The sequence below is a fragment of the Bubalus kerabau genome, chromosome 17 (assembly GCF_029407905.1).
Source record: "Bubalus kerabau isolate K-KA32 ecotype Philippines breed swamp buffalo chromosome 17, PCC_UOA_SB_1v2, whole genome shotgun sequence".
NCBI lineage: Eukaryota > Metazoa > Chordata > Mammalia > Artiodactyla > Bovidae > Bubalus > Bubalus kerabau.
This window is the reverse complement of record NC_073640.1, coordinates 29,450,650-29,472,779: the sequence shown is the minus strand read 5'-3', so window position 1 is coordinate 29,472,779 and position 22,130 is coordinate 29,450,650. Positions and strand designations below refer to the sequence as shown.

The window sequence follows — 22,130 nt, the reverse complement described above, 5'->3', positions numbered from 1 at the left end:
GCTTCAGTAGTTGTGGCACATGGTATCAGTTGCTCCGTGACATGTGGGATCTTCTTGGACCAGGTATTGAGCTTATGTCCCCTGCATTGGTAGGCAGATTCTTAAACCACTGGATGACCAAAGAAGTCACTGAAGTGGTTTTTTTTTTTTTTAATATGAGAGGCTAGAATAGGAAAAAAGTAGTCTTAGTTCCACCATCTTTTACTTAGGAGTTTGACAATTTTGTCTTTAATTAATGTCTTTTGTGTTAAAAGTAATCTTTTATGTCTCCCGCAAAAATTTTTCATGTTCTTTTTAATATGTTAAACTGTTTGAATAGATGCACTGTTTTTTATAAAGTAATCCAAAGCATTCATACAGATAATACACTAAAAACCCAGAACGAATCTTTTGGCTCATGGAGTCTGTTAATGTGCTGTTTAATAGACAGATGATTACTCTACATATACATTGGGCTAAGCTCTTTTCAATAACCTCAGATATGCAGATGACACCACCCTTATGGCAGAAAGTGAAGAGGAACTAAAAAGCCTCTTGATGAAAGTGAAAGAGGAGAGTGAAAAAGTTGGCTTAAAGCTCAACATTCAGAAAATGAAGATCATGGCATCCGGTCTCATCACTTCATGGGAAATAGATGGGGAAACAGTGGAAACAGTGTCCACTGCAGATGGTGATTGCAGCCGTGAAATTAAAAGACGCTTACTTCTTAGCTTCCCTGGTGGCTCAGATGGTAAAGCGTCTGCCTGCAATGTGGGAGACCCAGGTTCGATCGCTGGGTTGGGAGGATTCCCTGGAGAAGGAAGTGGCAACCCACTCCAGTACTCTTGCCTGGAGAATCCCATGGACAGAAGAGCCTGGTAGGTTAAGGTCCATGGGGTCACAAAGAGTTAGACATGACTTCACTTTCACTTTTCACTACTCCTTGGAAGGAAAGTTATGACCAACCTAGATAGCATATTCAAAAGCAGAGACATTACTTTGCCAACAAAGGTCTGTCTAGTCAAGGCTATGGTTTTTCCAGTAGTCATGTATGGATGTGCGAGTTGGACTGTGAAGAAAGCTGAGTGCCAAAGAATTGATGCTTTTGAACTGTGGTGTTGGAGAAGACTCTTGAGAGTCCCTTGAACTGCAAGGAGATCCAACCAGTCCATTCTGAAGATCAGCCCTGGGATTTCTTTGGAAGGAATGATGCTAAAGCTGAAACTCCAGTACTTTGGCCACCTCATGCGAAGAGTTGACTCATTGGAAAAGACCCTGATGCTGGGAGGGATTGGGGGGAGGAGGAGAAGGGGACAACAGAGGATGAGATGGCTGGATGGCATCACTGACTCGATGGACTTGAGTTTGAGTGAACTCCAGGAGCTGGTGATGGACAGGGAGGCCTGGTGTGCTGTGATTCATTGGGTCGCAGAGTCGGACACGACTGAGCGACTGAACTGAACTGAAGCTCTTTTCTTGACTAGATATGACATGAACACAGATACATAAATTCCCAGTTCTCACTTATAGTCTAGTGAGACGTAGAAAATAGAAAATTATCTGGTGATGGTAAGTACCATGGAGAGAAGTAAAGCAGGGTGAGGGGTGATGTTGGCAGGTCATATTGTTCTTTTAGGGAGGGTAATTAGGAAACCTCTCACTGATGAAGTGACTTTAGAGCAGAAACCTAAAGGAGGTGAGAAGACAAACCCATTTGTAGATATCTGGAGTTTTTTAATTAGAGGGAATAGCATTGGTAAATTTGAGCAACAGCCAGAAGCTCAGGGCCAGTACTAATAATCAGATCAGTTCCTTTAGGGCTTTTCCATGTGGGCTATTATTATAAAAATTGCAGTTGTGTTAGATTTTAGGTTATACTCTTTAGGGTAAAAACAATGGACAGAAAAAGTGAGGCTCCCACAAGTGCAGTTTGTTATAAACTTGTTGCCTTACAACTTCAATGTGTCATTTGTGCTGTTTGATGCTTTTGGTATAGAGGGGAATCAGAGAACACAATTAGATGGGGCTAATTCCTGGTAGTTTTTGTTTTTCTTTCCTTCTTGCTAGTGCCTGTAGGAAGCATTTTAAAAATATTTAATCACAAAATATTGGCACCTCCATCTCAATTCCTAGAACTCTTATTCCAGAATGAACAGTTATGTAATTTAGGATATTGTCCTAGAGGTGAATTTAAAAAAAAAATCACTCAGTTTTGACTACAAACTCGTATTTTTGGTCTTTTTAGATTGTGAATCGGCACGGTCCTGAGGCAGACAGGCATTTATTACGCTGCCTATTTTCGCATGTGGATTTCAGTGGCGATGGTAAAAGTAGTGGCAAAGATTTTCATCAGGTATTTGGGGCTTACACAGTATATATTCACTTAGATCCGATTGTTCCCTGAGTTGCATTTTGGGCCTAGTTGCATAGCAGATCTCACATACAAATAGGATCCAGAAATAATCTTAGCTGAATGGCTTAAAGATAGAGGGACTTCTCCTTTTCTTGTCCTTCTCTTGTCTTGCCTGGCTGCAGACCGTTATAGCTACACAATTCAGGCTTAGAGAACTGGGAATGAGACCTGCCTGAAGGAAGTGGGACTGTAGGGCAGTCCTGCTTGACAAGTAAGTCAGGCAGAAAGAAGATCTCTTGTCCTAGATTGAGTTCTATGGCTTGATTCTCAATCTGGGAGCAGTTTGTCATGATATTACATGAAATTATGGTGACCTTGTCAATGGACTCTGTCCTGCAGAGGTTTTGGTTAACACTTCCTGTTAATAGACTTTGGTAGTTTCAGTGGGATTTTTAAAGAGCTGATTTTGATAATGTAGGAACAGTATACAGTATCAGGTTATCCTTTAATGTTCTGAGCAATGCTGTTTCTGTTTATGCAAGATAATGACTGAGTGCTAATGAAATTTTATCTTTTATTTTTAAAGACTCAGTTTCTGATTCAGGAGTGTGCGTCACTGATTACGAAGCCAAATTTTATCTCGACGCTGTCCTATGCCATTGATAATCCATTGCACTATCAGAAGGTTGGTATTCCTTTTAGTAGCCCTAAGATGTGATATCTTATTAGATGTTGTAAAAAAAGCCTTAATCCTTGATCTCATATCATATTTTAATTAAAAAACTTCAAATACTTACTTTGGGGGGTTTTATAACTTTCTAACAAAGTCAAGGTAGTTTGATAATAATTAGAATCTTAATAAAACCAGGTCATAGCAAGGCTTAAGCTTGTCAGAACACAGTTCCACAACTGTTGCTAGCCTCACTACAGATTTGTCACTCCTATGCAGCACCATAATTGGGTGAACAGATGCTTTTATAGATCTGAAAATTGTATGTTCCTATTTTAAAATAAAGTTTGGTTTGTTTCAGAGTTTAAAGCCTGCACCCCACTTATTTGCCCAGCTGAGTAAAGTTCTCAAGTTAAGCAAAGTACAAGAGGTAAGTGATTTAAGAAAAGAGATAGACAGAATTAGAAATAAAGCAGCTATTTGTACTCTTTGGTCAATCTGACCCTTCTTCTTTCAGGTAATTTTTGGCCTTGCCCTCTTGAATTCTTCCAGCACAGATCTCAGAGGTTTTGGTAAGTTCTTCTTTCCTGTAGTGAGGTTAGAGTCTTTAAAATCTGTGAATTTCTGAATCTTGAACTTAGTTTAGAGAGTATGATTATTTTTGTTTGGTCTCCTTTATGTGTGTGTATATAGTAAAAACACATTAAAATTTGCCTTCATAACCATTTTCAAATGTATAATTCATTAAGGTTAACTGTTCACATTGTTATGTAATGGATGTCTGAAACTTCTTTGTTCTGAAAAACTGAAGCTCTGTACCTGTCCGAAAATTCTCTACCCCCTCACCAAGCCCTTGGCAATTGGTCTTTTATTTTATGTCTGCCAGCTAGAGCTGTGAAAATACAGAGGGTGAAGGGTGAATTGGTGAATTGAGAACGATGGTCATCTATCTACATTTTGATGGTATGTGACTTCTGACCTGTTGTGGTGCAAAAATAACTTGTTTTTTTTTGTTTGTTTGTTTACCCTTCTAGCTGCCCAGTTTATCAAACAGAAGCTTCCAGATCTTCTGCGTTCTTACATTGACGCAGACGTCAGTGGAAATCAGGAAGGTGGCTTCCAAGATATAGCAATAGAGGTCCTACACCTCCTCCTGTCCCATCTCCTCTTTGGGCAGAAGGGAGCCTTTGGAGTTGGACAGGAACAGATAGACGCTTTTCTTAAGACGCTGCGCAGAGGTAAAAAGACTGTCTGTAGCCTATAAAAGATGATACAAAAGATGGTTTTTTTGGATGAATATACATGGCAAAGGGATTTTAGAATACAAATGAAGACAGCGATTTACCTTTCTGTTAAGTTGATAATCTTTGAGAAGGAAGAGAGTATTTTATAATTTAAAATACAAAAGTGATAAAAACCTCGTTATAGAAACAGTATAACGCAAAGAGCACTTCACTGACAATCTTGTTATCTAAGTGCCATCTCAGTTTGGACTTGGTGTATTTCCATGTGGTCAGATTTTTCCCTTTTATGGGAGACAGAGACTACGGTATTGTGGCATGTTCTTTTTGGTTGAAAAAAGTTGATCACTTTTGATATACCAACTTTACCTCTTTGGCTGTTGGCATTGTTGTGCTAAGATAACTCCTGGTTCTGTTGCTGCCATCTTCCTTTCAGAAATTTTTAAAACAAATCTTATAGTGGACTAGCCACTATCCATTTTCACTGTTGTTATTGTTTTCTTGATGTTTATATAATTTATATTAAAATTTATATAATTTTAAACTGCATTAACTTTCTCAGTATTAGGAAGTTTTCCACTTGTCAGTGAAATGAAAAGACATGGATGTACCAGTTGTTTCTGATGCCCTCCTTGCATGGGAATTGATAGCGCTGTGTGACATTTTAGAGTGATATATAGGGTGTGAACTATATAGTGATATATAGGAACAACAGACTGGTTCCAAATAGGAAAAGGAATACGTCAAGGCTGAATATTGTCACCCTGCTTATTTAACTTATATGCAGAGTACATCTTGAGAAACGCTGGGCTAAAAGAAGCACAAGCTGGAATCAAGATTGCTGGGAGAAACATCAATAACCTCAGATATGCAGATGACACCACCCTTATGGCAGAAAGTGAAGAGGAACTAAAAAGCCTCTTGATAAAAGTGAAAGAGCAGAGTGAAAAAGTTGGCTTAAAGCTCAGCATTCAGAAAACGAAGATCATGGCATCTGGTCCCATCACTTCATGGGAAATAAATGGGGAAACAGTGGCTGACTTTACTTTTCTGGGCTCCAAAATCACTGCAGATGGTGATTGCAGCCATGAAATTAAAAGATGTTTGCTCCTTGGAAGGAAACTTACGACCAACCTAGATAGCATATTCAAAAGCAGAAACATTACTTTGCCAACAAAGGTCTGTCTAGTCAAGGCTATGGTTTTGGCAGTGGTCGTGTATGGGTATGAGAGTTGGACTATAAAGAAAGCTGAGCACTGAAGAATTAGAGTCCCTTGGGCTGCAAGGAGATCCAACCAGTCCATCCTAAAGGAGATCAGTCCTGGGTGTTCATTGGAAGGACTGTCTTGAAGCTGAAACTCCAATACTTTGGCCACTGGATGCGAAGAGCTGACTCATTTGAAAAGACCCTGATGCTGGGAAAGATTGAGGGCAGGAGAGGAGGATGACAGAGGATGAGATGGTTGGATGGCATCACCGACTCAATGGACATAGGTTTGGGTGGACTCCAGGAGTTGGTGATGGACAGGGAGGCCTGGTGTGCTGTGGTTCATGGGGTTGCAAAGAGTCTGACACGACTGAACTGAACTGAACTGATAGAGTGTGACTTAGTCAATAGATAATGGGATCTAAAAGAATTAAAAGTATACTCATGACCATTATGTATGACAAAGGAACATTCAAATTTTAGAATTGGTTTTGAAGTCATAGTTTGGACTGGGCTAGCTGAATAAACTGAATAAACTTTGCTTTGAGTATGAACTTGTCAAAGACTCAGGTTTGAGGGACTTTTAAAGAGTTAAAGAGGACAGTTCGTTTTTAATCAATATAGCTGTTATAAGTATCTTCTTCCTTTTTTCAGATTTTCCCCAGGAACGCTGTCCTGTGGTGCTTGCACCACTTTTATACCCTGAAAAACGGGACATTCTAATGGACAGAATCCTGCCTGATTCCGGAGGGGTAGCTAAAACCATGATGGAGAGCTCTTTGGCTGATTTTATGCAAGAAGTGGGCTATGGCTTTTGTGCAAGGTTGGTAGGAAGGCATTTTAAACTTCTGATTACTCTTAGGACAAGTACAATGTCATTTTTTAAAGCAAGTTCCTGATGATTCCTTGATGTGTTGTCTTTGCCTCTCAAGAATTTTGCTTCTAAATTCAATCTTCCACATATTAGTTTTGCTGCCACCTATTAGTGTTTTGGTGGCTAAATTTCTACTTCTCCATCCCCCCTAATTGCTCACATTTACAGACAGGGGTTCCTAGCCTAGTTGGCATGTTAGGCATTTTTAGCTTTTTGAGAGAGAAAGGGCATTGCGGCAAGTGTTAATGGGATCGTGTCCCGTCAAGTGTGCCTGATTTGCTTCTGCCTCCTCCCACCCTCAGTTTCCTCACTGTGCCTTGATTTTTGCAGTCTTCCTTTTCTAGCGCTTTCATACCCTGCCTCTCAAATATTTTCCCCACTTGCCAGGGGCATCAGAGGAAATTGCTTACCCTAATGGTAGCACTTAAGACTATTAAACAGTGGATTATTAATGTTTCTTCTGAGTATATTATTAAGGGCATTTATGTGCTTTAGTTTGACTTTAAGTTTAACATTTAATATTTTTAAAACTCAAGTAAATCACATTTCCACTTAGTTTGAAAGTGTATTATGTGTATATATGTGTCTGGCATAAAACTTCTGTTGATGCAAAGTGAAAAAAAGTACATTTTCAAGGCTTTGTACATATCAGAATAACCCTTGATTGGTATAAATCAAGTTATTCTTTAAAATACTGATATTCAAAGATTAAGGAGGATAATTTTGTTTCTTTTTGAAAAAGATACTACTCTTAATTCATATTTCCTTCTTTAATCAGTATTTTAAACTTTTTTCTTAACTGGGCGTGTTTTCCATTACTTGCTATGTGAAAGTAAGAAGAAATGAAGTGTATTACTCTATGTTAGTAAAACTAGTGATTTCACTCAAAGACTCATATGAGTGTTTCTTAACCTTGGTGTTGACATTGCTATTTTTCTGAAGTTAACTTTTTGTTTCAGTATTGAAGAATGTCGCAATATAATCATGCAGTTTGGTGTTCGGGAGGTCACAGCTGCCCAGGTTGCAAGGGTTTTAGGAATGATGGCTCGAACTCATTCAGGATTAACAGACGGAATTCCATTACAGGTAAGTGTGGCAATCAACTATTTTACAAAGTGAATTAATGTCCTACCCTTTTTATTTTATTAAGTCAGTATGATTAGTCTATCAACCCGAGCTGAACACATGCAGTAGTTGGCTTTGTTTAATTCATTTTTTACTCTTACAGAGTATCTCTGCTCCTGGCAGTGGAATCTGGAGTGATGGGAAAGATAAAAGTGATGGAGCACAGGCACACACATGGAATGTAGAAGTCTTGATCGATGTTCTCAAAGAACTGGTGAGTACATGTAATGTCGTATATTTATGATGTTAGTAAGGTATAGCCCAGAGAATGAAAATTTTAATGAGTAAAGTGCCTAGCTGAATGAGGGCTGCACTGTTTTGTAATTTCTGACTTCATTGGCTTAAATGTAATGAAACATCAGAAGTAATTATGTACTGGAAATAGCACATAGTCAAACTGTAGCTTTGTTCATAATGAATTGTTGCTATGCAGTTCTGAATCACACTGATGATATGATTTGCTGGCGATTAGTGTGTGGTTTTTGGGGAAGGATGAATTTGTTACAAAATAATGATTATATGAAGAATTATTGAGAAAAAAAGTCTGAATGTTTTCTAGAAGGTGTACAAAAACCCTGCCAACTTTGTTTATGGTGGATAGGAATAATAAAAATCAATACATCTCTTACTAGTTCCACATCTGGAATATCCATAAGCTAAATAATTGGCTCCCAAATAAAAAGTACCTCTCCTAAAATAAAAAGTACCTCTCCTAAAATGTTGAAATGTTAAATAAAAGGGTGAAACCTCTAGTTATTAAAAGGGAGTGTGGAGTCAAGATCAAGATGTAATATTCCAGGCTTGTTCATAAAATGTCAGGGAACTACATATAAGGCTAATGACTACATACACACATATAACATTCTTGGTAAGGTTAGGTCATTTGTCTATCCTATATTTCAGTTTTAGTTTTCCACATATGTAACTTAGAGGCAGAACTGAATAACAGGGAATCATACCATTCTCTGTATGACCTTAACATCAAAGGGTTTTCCTTTTATTTTTCTTAATAGTAGATGGATTTATGGTGTTCAAACCTATTAAAAAATAACATGATCATGGCGGAAAATTTGGAAAGTGAAATGAAAGAAAAGCAAAATAAAATCACAGTTTTATCACTTATGGATAACCAGTTATTAATTTGTTCTTAACCTGTGGTTGTCTATAAAATGAAAACATGCTTTTCTCTCTGTTTCATCTCAGTAGTTTATTGCCTTATTGACAATACTCTTTTTTTTTTTTAATTGTAGACAAGGACAGTGTTCCATGTTATCTGAACCTCTGTTGTTTTGATTTCAGAGTGCAAAGGCTATAAATTAAACACCTTCAGTGTGGATTTGAATAGTTGAATTAGTAATACTTTCCTCTTTTTCTTCTCATGTATTTGAGTTTCTGTATATTTTTTTGTAGACAGGGAGCAGAGGACAATTTCAGACATACATTGGGTTAATAATTTGTTTGTTTGTTTGTTTTTTACTACCCAAGATGAAAGGAGGAAACCATAGGGGCACACCTGTGGACTTCCCAAACTTAACCTCTTTCTAGGAATGCTATTTAATAGTATATTTATGATTCTGTTCTGTCACATTCAGTCCTTGAAACAAACTGTAGAAAAAAATCTCACCTCTGAATGTTATTGTTGCCTTAGAGTGAATACCCCAACTGAGGTTTACTCTTTGTACTGTATACAAAGCAAGTCTTCAGAGAAGTCACCTTAAAGCAAAACTAAATTGGATATAATGTTTTGGTTGGAGATTTAATTTTGAAGTATGCACATCCTTTTTTTTTTCTCCCTTTCAAGCACAAAATATCCTTCTTTTTTTTTTTTTCCCCATTTTGACCACACAATGTGGCATGCAGGATCTTAGTCTCCCACGCAGGGATCCAACTTGTGCCCCTGACATTGGGAGCTCAAAGTCTTAACCACTGGGACACCCACTTGGGACACCAGAGAAGTCCCAAGCACAAAATATTCTTATTGCTTGGTGCAGAGTGTTTGGTAAATGATCTTCTAAAGTTGTTTCCTGTGCTTTGTGTTTCTTTAAGGAATCTCATACTGCTTTTATGAATACCTTTTCATAAAACATTTTTGAATAGAATATTTTTAGTCTTTTTGTCATAAAGAATTTAGATCACTTTTCCTGATACATACATTGAGATACTTTTAGGGGACATCTTTAAGATTGACATTTGGGATAATTGGTTTATCTTTGCCACTTTGTTCCAAAGTAATGAAGTCTTACTGTAAAGAAGAGGCATTATCGGGATGGGCATGTTCATTGCACTAAAGTAGAGGAAGAGAAATTTCCCCATTATGTCCTCATATATATTCAGAAGTATGTCATGAGCTGAAAGGTTGGAGTTGCTTGCTGAAAGATTGGAGTTACTTACTAGTAGAGCTGGTTTATTTTGAATATTAAGAATTTGCTTTTCTGAGACTCCCCTGGTGGTCCACTGGTTAAGAATCTGCCTTGCAGTGCTGGAGATACAGATTCGATCCCTGGTCACTAAACTAAGATCCCATATGCTGCGGGGCAGCTAAGCTCATGTAGTGCAATGAAGACCCAGCACAGCCAAAATAAAAATAAAAAAATTTTTTTAAAGGAATATACCTCTTCTAAGACTTTTTGGTAATGCCAGAAAGATTTAGATGATTTTGTGTCTATAATTAAACCATTACCATCTTGATTGAGCTAAAGATTTAATGTGACTCTTTGGATAAAGCAATCAAAATATGTGCACTTTTGTTCATTAAACTTTGAAGTGCTTTTCTTTTTTAGAACCCGAGTTTGAATTTCAAGGAAGTAACTTATGAACTGGACCATCCTGGGTTTCAAATTCGTGATAGTAAAGGACTTCATAATGTAGTCTATGGCATTCAGAGGGGTCTGGGTATGGAAGTGTTCCCTGTAGATCTCATATACAGACCTTGGAAACATGCAGAAGGCCAGGTAAGTGAATAGTGTTTAGCTATAGAAGAGACACAAAATAACAACTAACATAGTGACCTCTATCCTTTGATTAAAATATTGTTTTAAAATAGAATTTGTTTTGCATTGCTCAGAAAAGCAGAGACTCCCGTGAATTTTGAAGAAATTATTATAGTTTAATACCAGACTCCGCTGAAGTGTAGCAATCAATCTGTTTTCTCAGTATTTTAAGGATGTTTGTCTCCAGGGTCATCATGCACCTTATTTTGTCTGAATTACCTGTGGTTTTGAAAGATCAAATAATTAAGATTTTAAAGGGAAATTTCTGATAACCTTAAGGTTGAAATTGCCTTGTTAAATGTTTCAGTTTTTTAACATCCACAATCATTTATGGTAGTAAGGACTTTTTTCTTTTTCCAGCTCTCCTTCATTCAGCATTCCCTTATAAATCCAGAGATCTTCTGTTTTGCCGACTATCCCTGTCATACTGTTGCCACTGATATTCTGAAAGCACCACCAGAGGATGACAATCGAGAAATTGCCACATGGTAAACACTCTTCATCTAGCTTTTCTTGAAAGGATCACTTCTACTTTTTTGAAATATAAGATTAATAGTTAGCCAACTACATAGTTAAAGGTTTAAATGAAATAGTATTTTTAGCAAGCCTGCTTACCCTAAATTTTATATAGTAGGGTGTTCTTGGGTGAAAATCTCTATTTAGTCCTCTTATTACTAGATACACCTTTCTTCTTGTAATATCTGCCATTATATATTTTCTGAAACTATCAGACACGTTAGAAGGAGACTTGCACTTCTCTATTAGGGTTAAATCCCTTTGTTTTCTCTGTAGATTTTGCTTGCTTGCTTTTGTAAGTGGCTCAAAGTGGCCAACTCATGAAATCTCAAACTTTAAGTTAATTATCTATTTTCTCTGAGTTTCAATTCCAAATTTCTGAGGGAGAATCTGACTGCCTGAGTTGGTTTCTCCTGAAACTTAAGTCATTCCTCTGAGGGATGGATGTGCATTACTATTAAAATACACTCATGGCTATAGGGAGTGGCCATGGGCTGTTTTGGTTCTCAAAGACATCTACTTTATAATTTTTTTTCCATTTTTTCCAGCCATACTCTACTGGGACACTTTTTCAACATGAACAGTTAGTGTTTGGGGGGATGGGGAGGGAGGAGGACGTGTTGTGGCTGTTCGTTTTAGGACAGTATAGAGCCCTCTTGGGCTTCCCAGGTGGCACCAGTAGTAAAGAACCCTCCAGAGAATACAGGAGACTTAAGAGATGTGGGTTCAATCCCTGGGTTGGGAAGATCCCCTGGAGTAGGAAATGGCAATCCACTCCAGTATTCTTGCCTGGAGAATCCCCATGGACAGAGGACCCTGGCAGGCTACAGTCCATTGGGTCACACAGAGTCAGACACGACTGAATCGACTTAGCATGCAAGCACGCACAAAGCCCTATTGACATCATCTTATAAGACAAAGGATGGTAAATTCTCCCTGTAAAGGGTTTAATATGTGGCTTTGCAGGCCAGATGGTCTCTGTGCAACTACTTAACTCTTAAATTGTAGCACAGTATAAATGTGAGTGTGACTCTATTCCAGCAAAACAGCATTTACAAAAATTAGGCAGTGTGAGATTGGGCCTGTGAATGTTGTTTGCTGATCCCTGTTGTGAAAGATTGACCCAAGCAGTGGTCTGTTCTAAAGTGTATCGATTCCCCAGATGTTCAGGTGGTAGCCAATGTTGGATCTGCTGGGTTGGTTGGTTTTTTTTTTTTTTCCTTCCTGTTAAGATTAATGTGTATGGCAGTGTTTCTTCATTTTAACAGATAAAGACCTCGTTCCAATTTATAAAACTGAAATGTCATTATACATTTAATAACTCCTTGATACAGCTGTATATTCAGGTTTCCCTAATTGTCTCAAATATGGTTTGTAACAGTTTGTATGATTGGGAGTCCACACAAGGTCTAAGTACATAGTTTCTTTCATTCTATAAGTCTTCTTCCTCCTTTTTTTTTTTTTAATATAATTCTTGACCATTGATTTAATGGAAAAATAGCATCCTGTAGTCTTCCCTATGATATAGGGTATCTGTTTCCTCATGGTGTTTAATTTGATCTCTATCCCATAGTTTTTATGGACTAGGATTAGTAAGATTTGAGGCTTGGCTGAAGCCAACCACATTTAGCTTCTTAGGGCAAGAATAATTCATAGGAGGTATTGATTACTTCTGAACTTGTATGACATCAGAGGGGGCACGTAAGTTAAAACTGTGTTACCAAAGTTAAGTGTTCTGGCTGGGCTTTCTTTTTAAATTGAAATACAGTTGATTTGCAGTGTTGTGTGAGTCAGGCTGTATTTTTATGTAGAATGTTTGTTGTGTTTATGTTTTATTGACTTTTTGACTGTTTCTAAACTCTGATATTTTTATTTTTCACTCTAATCACAAAAAGTTTTTCATGGTGAGGAGGTCCATGGTTATGCAAATGGTCAGTCACGTCTACTCCTTCATCACTTATTTTGTTAATTTGGACGGCTTTTAAAGTTAGTTTGAAAGCATGCCAGCATTATATATTTGAGATGAATCAGCACCAATTTAAATATTTTTCAAATACTAGAGATGACAGCAACTTGGTTTTGTCTTGATAGCTGGTATCATTTATTTGGAAAATGGATTTTGTGTCCTTAGATTTTCACTGAAAGATTATCTTATTTCCATTCTTGTTAGGAAGAGCTTGGATTTGATTGAATCTCTGCTAAGGCTCGCAGAGGTAGGGCAATATGAGCAAGTCAAACAGCTCTTCAGCTTCCCTATCAAACACTGTCCAGACATGCTGGTATTGGCCTTATTACAAATCAACACCTCCTGGCACACCTTGCGCCACGAACTCATCTCCACTCTGATGCCAATTTTCCTTGGAAACCACCCTAACTCAGCTATAATTTTGCACTATGCATGGCATGGACAGGTAAGATACGACCATTTCTTTGTCTTAATAATCAACATTAAAACTTTTTTATTGATTTGTGTTTTGGGTGTACAGCAAAGCGAGTGTTATATGTACACATATTCATTCTTTTAGATTCCGTTCCCATATATGCCATTTCAGAGTGTTGAGTAGAGCTTCCTGTGCTGTACAGTAGGTTCTTACTTAGTTATCTCTCTTTTGTACATAGTAGTGTGTATATGTCATTCCCAATCCCCACCCCCCATAACTATGTTAGTTTCCTACATCTGTAATTCTATTTCTGCATAATAGACATTCTTTTGATGATGTTCAACTAGAGAAATTGTCAACCTTGGAATCCTGACACTCTGAGAAAGTCACACTTCCATAAAATTTATTTTATCTTTTAGCATCATGTAGGTATTAACTATAAAACTTGAAAGAGCAAGGAGGCAAGACAATTTAAAAAAAATTCAGTATTATGAAAACTGTATCGCTAGGGTACCAGTACAGAGCTTAATAGAAACAGAAGGTTCTCATTTTACTTCTTAACAGCAAATGAGAGAATATCACAGATCAATTGAATTGACATAATTGTACTTTAAATCCAGCATCCAGCATTTAAATTTTATTTTGGTTCCTGCTGAGTTTTCAAGCCCTTGTGCCCCCGACCCAATTTTGTAGGATGCATTTCACAAGTAAATACTCTTCTGTCCATTGATCTTCCCCTCCTCGCCAGAAGCCTGCATTTTAAATGCAGATATATGTAGAGGCTTTAAGAAAAAGCAGTTGTTTTCCCCTTTATACCAAGTTCCCCTCTTTAAGATATTCCTGCTATTGTTTGTTATATATCAGATAAAACTTGAAAAACATTAGCCTTGGTTCCATTCCTTTCCTCAGGCCACCCGCATTGCTGGAGACTGAAATCACATGATAGATAAGAGTTTACAAAGTGTTTATCAAACATTTAACCAGAAGCTTGCAGCGTAGGCCTTCTTAGACTTTTCTCAATAAATCTGTGAGAGAAGGCACAGTGAAGGGACATGCATCACCACTCCTGATTAGATACTTGTCTCACTTGGGCTTTCTGTCAGTCTGAGACAGTTACTGGAAAGTGGTTTAGATAGTAGTAGTAATTGCTGTTGCTTCTCTGAGAGACATTAGCTAAATTACCATTCAACTGCAAAGACAGGCTGTTTTCTGCTTTAAAAAAATTTTTTTGAATAATTATAGAAAATGAGCATTATTGTTTGTGAAAATAGCTAAATTTAGGATGTACAAACTCTAGTCCCAGAAATACTGAAAAAAATATGGCCCTGTGCAACATGAGAGATTATCTGAAACTGTTTTGTCTTTATAGGCCAGTAATATGTAATTGAATTTAAGGGATCATGTAAATTTGATGCACCCTCATGTTCACATCATATATTGTCTTTGAAAATGTTTTATAGGACAGATTTGTTGTAGTGAGTATATGACCTAAGGGTTTAGGGGTAGGCATCATTTGGAAGATGTGGAAATAACACCCCTCCCCCCCGCAACACACAAGTCACTGTAATCAATGCTTTATCATTTGCACTGATACAGCTCAATTTTACATGAGTACAGGTGAAATCAGCGTTTGTAATAGCAGTTGCAACAGTGTATCAAAATGGTTAGTAGTAGTATTGCTATTTAACTCCCTTTTTTATTTTCTTAGGGACAGTCTCCCTCAATCCGCCAACTTATCATGCATGCAATGGCAGAATGGTACATGCGAGGGGAGCAGTATGACCAGGCCAAATTGTCTCGAATACTTGATGTGGCCCAGGACTTGAAGGTGAGCTTGAAGGGACAGAGTAATGCTTTATTTATTGATGATAAAAATTCCACGTGTCTTAGGAATAAGTCACATGTAACTATAAGCTAGAATGGATGAGATTTAGAGTTTTTCCTTATAGGTAGAAAGAGGTTGGAAGAAGAGTGGTTTTTTTAGAAGTGTAAAAGTGTTTTCATTTATATTTCACTGAGTTTTGTTTGGTCTTCTATGATATTTAAAGGGCTGTTTTAAAATAAGTGATACTGACATCTTCTTAGATGTAATCCGTGAGATACAACTTTTGGAGAAACTGGTTGGCTATCGACTTTTCTACAGATTTCATTAGCATTAACGGATTCTTTTGACAGATAGTCTGATTCTTGATGTCTTTGATTTGATGTACACAGTACTGGTGTTGTAGTTGTACTTAGAGGAAGCCTGAGTTTAGGGTTTGTTTTTTTTTTAACAGATAAAGATAATTTTTCATGCTTTGTGTTTTGCTTTGCTTTAGGTTTATTTGAAAAAACACAGGGTAAAGTTTATTGTGAAGGTAAAGTCATGTGTTTGTCTTTGAAATGTGATCGTATAGTTAGGGACAGGTGTTACCATTGATATACACTAAGCTATTTAAAAAATTATGATTAAGAAAATATTAGCAATGTTTTATTTAGACTTATTTGTGAAAATAAAAACTGGAAACAGAAAATAGGACAGAAAAGTCACTCATTGCTTGACTTGTAGTTTCTAATATTCTTTTTCTTTAGGCTTTGTCAATGCTGCTAAATGGTACTCCATTTGCCTTTGTTATTGACCTTGCTGCACTTGCTTCACGTCGTGAATACCTCAAACTTGACAAGTGGCTCACAGATAAAATTCGAGAGCATGGAGTAAGTGGGATTTGTCCGTTTATCACTTCTTTTAAGTTTTGATGGTCAAGATAACTGAAGAAAATGGCAAAATGTTATTACTATATTCTGGAGTTGAGTTGTAGTGCTTAGTCTGAAATCAGTTAATGATGAGTTTCAGATACACTGAAAAACTTTCTCTTTTTCAGGAGCCTTTTATCCAGGCTTGTATGACTTTTTTAAAGAGACGGTGTCCTTCTATTTTGGGGGGACTTGCCCCAGAGAAAGATCAGCCCAAAAGTGCTCAACTTCCTCCAGAAACCCTGGCGACAATGTTGGCCTGTTTACAAGCTTGTGCAGGGTAAGAAGAGTATTTAATACTGGAACTGGATTGTGTGGATAATTATTGATTTGAGGAAGAGGGTTTGAATGATTAAATACAACAGCATTTAAAGTAATCCAGTGGGTTTTAAGTCCAAAGTACTATACTACTGAAGTATGAGCTCTGTTTGAGTTAATTTTTTAATATGTGGTGTGAGATAGGATCCTAAATGCATGGTTTTACATGTGAATAGTCGATTTGTTTGTTGAAGAGACTGGTCTTTCCATTTGGGACTATCTTCTGAAAAATCACTTGCACATAATATGAGTTTATTCTGGGCTCTTAGTTCTATTCCATTGATTTATACGCCTGTCCTTATGCCAGTACCACATTGTCTTGATAACTTTCACTTTTAAGTAAATTTTTAAATTGAAGTATGAGTTCTCCAACTTTGCTTTCTACTTCTCCAAAATTGTTTTGGTCATTCTGGGTTCCTTAATTTTCATAAGAATTTTAGGGTCAGCTTGTCCATTTCTGCAGAGAAATTACATAGCCCAGTGGGATTTTGATAAGGATTATGTTGAATCTTTAGATCACCTCGGGGGATAGTGCCACTTTAATAGTATTAAGTCTTCCAGTTAACAAATCTAGGATAATCGTCCCATTTCTTTAGTTTTCTCTAATTTCTTTCAGTGATGTTTGCATTGCTTTAGTCGTGCTTTTTGCTGGATATTTGATACAAGTCATGGTATCTGAATAGAGAGTTGGTTTGTTTTTTTTTGGTCTAATTGTTCTTGTTTGAACCTCCAGTCTAAAGTTGAATAGATGTGGTGAGAACAGACAACCTTATCTTGTTCCTGATTTAGGAGGAAAGTATCCAGTGTTTGACCATTAGCTATAGTGTTAGTTATGGGTTGTATAGTTACGTTTCACATTGAAGGGAGTTTCCTTACCTTCTGTTTCTAGTTAGTTTGGTTATATGTGTGTGTGTTGCATGTCTTATTTGTGGTTGAAAGCTGGAAAGTTTAACATGGCAATTCTCGAAATCACAATTCTCGAAAACCCACTCAAGGGTTTTTTGTTTTGTTAATGCTCTTTTCTAAACGAATTTAGTAATATCTGTATTCTTTGTCCTCTTTGGTCACTGATATCTCTGGATAAGCTTTGTGGTTAGCTAAGATTGGAGGTTTTGTTAAACTAAACTCTGGAATCAGTAAGCTATTCTTCACCCTTTGATTCTGTGTGCTGTGTCCAGGCATATCTTTAACCCTAAGTTGGTCTCTTGACAAGTCCACTGTGGTATTCACTTGCTTCTTAGTCAGAACCTGAAGGTTGGCTTGAGGTGAACTTGGGCTTGAACCTAAGAACTTGGGCTTTCTTAGATCTTTCATGGCAGTGGCACAGCTTTAGATGCTAGCACAACCCTACACACACCTCATGCCTTCTAGATTCCTGGGGAAATGTGAGAGCTTTTCAGATTTCCACCCATGGGAATCATCTGAAGTTTTCCTTTTAAACTTTTGGTTAGCCTGTTGTTTCGTCAGACTGTTATCTTCTACCTTAGGCATTCAGGAAGTTAAAACAGTGACCTTTAAAATGTTTTCTTCAGATAAGCATGAGGAAGAGTCTGTTTGCCCTGAGTCAGTTCTTAGGTCCAGTATAGACAACCTGGCCATTGTGGTCTCACAGGGAATCCTCAGATAGGTGAAATAATGATTATTTCTCTGAGAATGAACTTGGAAGATGTTTCAGCCCAGTTCTGAGCCCTCTTGATCAGGTGGTTGTCAGGTTGCTTGCTGGTTTTCACTGTGATTGTGTTTTAATTCTGAGTGAAGCATCGGAGTTGGGCAAATTAAGATGTCATGAAGCTTGCTGTTGTTACCAAGAAGTAATCATCTTTCTGGAAGAAAAATTCCCTTCATGTTTTTTTTTTTTTTTCTTGGCCACTCTGCACTGCTCTACCTGGGATTGATCCCTGGCTCCAGCAGTAAAATGAAAGCAAGAAGTCTTAACTCCTGGACTGACAGGGAATTCCTTCCCTTGACTGTTGTAAAGCCTTTTGGTTCATTTCTAGAGTTCTGGAAAAATCAGCTCCTACCTTTTTTTGGCTAGTGTTCTAGTTGGTTTTATGGAGGAGAGAATATTTAGAGGTCTTTACTCCGCCGTCCTCACTTTTGTTCTGTCCTATATATTCTTTTTTGTAATTTCTGAAACATAGTAAAATGAATACCTGTGTGATTCTCAAAGGGGAAAAGTAGTAACATTTCAGTAGAGAATGCTGGATCTGACCTTTACGACATTAATTTATTGGTCAGGAGGTCACCAGCTCCATTCTACACGTGCCTCATGATAAAACCCGTTGAGAACGTTGTGTACGTTATGTGGTAATCTCGCTGTCAGTGCATGCAAAATACAAAGTAGCAGACAAACACAAATCAAGGGGGCATTGTATAAAAACAAAAAACTGGCTTCTACTTTTTAAAAAAATGAAGTTTAAGAAAGAGAAATAAAAGTTGATGAATTCTTGACAGTTTAAAGAAACAAAAGAGATGTGACAACTCAGTGCAATGGATTCTGATCCAGGTGGGGAAAAAGAGCATTGAGGACATTATGGGAATAATTGATGTAATTTGAATCTGGCCTATTTTATTTTATCCTTGCCCAACTTGCGTTGGATTTCATGATTGTTGTTTTACAAGGTTATGTAAGAAAATGCCCTTGTTCTTAGAAAACAGGTAATAAAGTATTTAGAGATAAAAGATACATGATGTATCTAATCTAAAATGTTTTGGAGAGAAGTGGATATTATAGAAAAAATGGTTAAATAAATAGGGCAAAATGTAGCTAATTGGTAAGTGAAGCATTTATGGGAGTTCCTTCTAGTACTCTGGTCTCTTTAAGTTTGGAATTTTGTCAGCTATGGCAAGTTCTGAAATAGCAAGGAATAATATTTTAATTAACCATTTTTATCAATCATAAGTTACACAGTTTTAATATTGTAACATCTCTGAAATGATGATTCATCTCATTGGTGACCTCTTACAATTAGAATTAACCCAGTTAATTTTGTAGAGCATGTAAAATAATGCTGTGGCTTACAAGGCATTTTGTGTTGAATACAATATGATAATTATTATCTATTACTTGTAGCCATTAACCCATGGCATAGATGTCTTTGAAACGGTTTTCCTTTCAATTTAAAGGGGTTTTTTTTTTTTTTTTTGGATAAGGCACCCTACTCCAGTACTCTTGCCTGGAAAATCCCATGGATGGAGGAGCCTGGTAGGCTGCAGTCCATGGGGTCACTAAGAGTTGGACACGACTGAGCGACTTCCCTTTCACTTTTCACTTTCATACATTGGAGAAGGAAATGGCAACCCACTCCAGTGTTCTTGCCTAGAGAATCCCAGGGATGGGGGAGCCTGGTGGGCTGCCGTCTGTGGGGTCGCACAGGGTCAGACACGACTGAAGCGACTTAGCAGCAGTAGCAGCAGCACTCTACTAAATAGATGTTTTGTGCCTTAGTGAACTAGTACCTATTTGTGAATATTCAGTTTGTTTTCACTATATATCACAAATAATGTTGCAGTGAATAGCATTTTGCATCCATCGTCTTTGCCAGTGTATATTTGGGCCCACTAGAAGTGGAATTGTTAGGTTAAAGGGAAATGGCATATGCAGTTTTGTTAGGTGCTGTAAAATTTTTCTCCATAGCAAGTTCTCCATTTATTATAACCAGAGGCAGTTGGTCTATTTCCCCATAGTTTTGTGCTTATCTGAAAGATAATTTATTTGTTTTGGCTGTGCCTCATGGCATGTGGGATGTTAGTTTCCTGACCAGGGATTGAACCTACACCGCCTGAAGTGGAAGCTCAGAGTCTTAACCAGTGGTCCTCCAGAGAATTCTCTGAACTGTTTAATGTAGAGTTTTATTTGGTACTTTAAATATCCTAATCTGTCCTCTCCCTCCCCTCAGAAACAACTTTCTTGTCTGAATGACTGCTTTTACTTTTTAGAGTCAACAGTATGATTAAGAATTTAGAAGGTAAGGTCTAAGACAGTAGGAAGTTTGCATAGCATTTATGAGTGCAAGGGGTTCCACAGTTTTAGGAGACAATAGCACCCTGTGATAGGAAGGTGGATTTTCCTGTCAAACATATAGCCTATTTCACATTTTAGAAGTCAGTTTTTTACATGCTTGCCTAATACAGTTACTGACTACATGTATGGCATTTTTATCTATACTTAAATTAATGTCTTATTTTTGACTGAAAACCTTGTCTAAAGATTGTTTATCTGTTTACTGTGATAACTTTTTTCCACTTTTGTGCATAATTTTTGATGAAGTAGTTGAGGATATGGAATGTTTCTTAGAGCGGTATTTCAAAATATATGGGCAGCAGTGTACCCAAGGCTTGTTAATTTCAGAGGTATTAAAAAATATTTTCACAAGAAAGGCAGTGCTCAGAAAATCCTAGTGATTAATGACAGAGAGACATGGGATATGGTGGAAATTGAGCCATAGGTTCCAGCAAGTTTTCTATTTATTAAAAATCCAGATTTGTTTGTTTAGGTGTTCTAGGGAATAATTAATGATATTTTTCTCTTTTCGTGTCTCTCCAGGAGTGTTTCTCAGGAGTTATCAGAAACCATCCTCACCATGGTGGCCAATTGCAGTAACGTTATGAACAAGGCCAGGCAGCCACCACCGGGAGTTATGCCAAAAGGACGCCCTCCTAGTGCTAGCAGCTTGGATGCCATTTCTCCCGTTCAGGTAAATGAACACTACATTTGGTACATCTCCATTTGGTCATAGATTTGAAATAGAATAAACTTCTGCATCATCATTAATAGTCTACTCAAAGGAGATTTTTGTCTGAATTTATTACATTTTAGATAACTGCATGTCTAGTATCCACTTAAAGGAGATCTGTAAATAGGCATTGTGGTTGAGAATAGATTTGAATCATTAAACAGACTATGAGAGGAAAGATACAAAACAACTTAGTTAGGTATATGGTAAGGGCTTCTTTTTAAAATAAGAATAACAGACTTGAGAAATAAGCACTGCCTTTGAACCTGATGTGTCTTGTTTGTAGCTTCACGGGCCAAGCAACAGTGCTAGAGCATAAGGACTTGTTATAACTGGGGCTCTTCAGCTCTCAACTGAACTGCTCTTTTAAAAACAAGGTACATTTAAGTTACTCCCTGACACCAACCACCCCCTTCTCTCTGGGAGCAACATATTCCGCTTCTATTTTCAGCTGCATTGAATGGCAGGTTGGGGTTTATTTTAAGAAAGAGCATTTAGGGAACCACTTCAGTGACCACTTTATAAAAGGCATATCATATATTATTTTCTATAGTCACAAAGTCTGAAATAATGTCACAAACTAAGAAGTTTAGAAGTGTAGTTATTAGATATTTTATAAAATCTTTTGGTATGAATAGTATACCTTGTTTTTTGTTTTTTAAATTAGAGCTGATCTCCTCCAACCCCAAGATTCTCAAAGTTTGACAAGATTTGTTTTGACTAGATCTCTAATTTCTAATGCTTTTATTGTATTAAAAGTTAATTTAATTGAGATTTGTTTATATTAAAGGGGCCTATTGGAAATTATAAGGATCGCCCCATGTCACTACTAAATGTTTAGTAGTACAGCTTCAGAGAACTTCATCTGAAATGTTATTCTTGAAGTTTTATCGCCCTTATATTGTGGCTCTGGTTCTTTGGCAGGGGCTCTTTTAACCTGCTATATCACAGATTCTGTGATATAGTTGTGATATATTAAGAAAAATGACTGGTACACTTGGTTTGGG

The 22,130-nt window shown here is 37.2% G+C and overlaps 1 protein-coding gene and 1 non-coding gene across 9 annotated transcripts in view; both read left to right on the top strand.

The window, feature by feature from the left end:
• The window catches only part of CNOT1 (CCR4-NOT transcription complex subunit 1), an 85,416-nt gene that overhangs the window by 32,123 nt on the left and 31,163 nt on the right, over positions 1-22,130 (top strand). For 4 of the 8 annotated variants that reach the window (XM_055552279.1, XM_055552280.1, XM_055552278.1 and 1 more), the window contains exons 3-18: positions 2,225-2,332; positions 2,919-3,017; positions 3,364-3,432; positions 3,520-3,574; positions 4,037-4,240; positions 6,105-6,273; positions 7,284-7,410; positions 7,553-7,663; positions 10,230-10,400; positions 10,800-10,927; positions 13,126-13,366; positions 15,045-15,164; positions 15,655-15,693; positions 15,908-16,030; positions 16,198-16,349; positions 20,934-21,084. In XM_055552279.1, the coding sequence (XP_055408254.1) occupies positions 2,225-2,332; positions 2,919-3,017; positions 3,364-3,432; positions 3,520-3,574; positions 4,037-4,240; positions 6,105-6,273; positions 7,284-7,410; positions 7,553-7,663; positions 10,230-10,400; positions 10,800-10,927; positions 13,126-13,366; positions 15,045-15,164; positions 15,655-15,693; positions 15,908-16,030; positions 16,198-16,349; positions 20,934-21,084 (2,067 nt within the window). The remainder of the gene's footprint in view (positions 1-2,224; positions 2,333-2,918; positions 3,018-3,363; positions 3,433-3,519; positions 3,575-4,036; positions 4,241-6,104; positions 6,274-7,283; positions 7,411-7,552; positions 7,664-10,229; positions 10,401-10,799; positions 10,928-13,125; positions 13,367-15,044; positions 15,165-15,654; positions 15,694-15,907; positions 16,031-16,197; positions 16,350-20,933; positions 21,085-22,130) is intronic. The other 4 variants (XM_055552284.1, XM_055552285.1, XM_055552283.1 and 1 more) reach the window with 1 other exon arrangement.
• LOC129632617 (small nucleolar RNA SNORA50) lies at positions 21,373-21,508 on the top strand. The gene has a single exon (XR_008704607.1). It is a non-coding gene; the product is annotated as a small nucleolar RNA SNORA50 (small nucleolar RNA).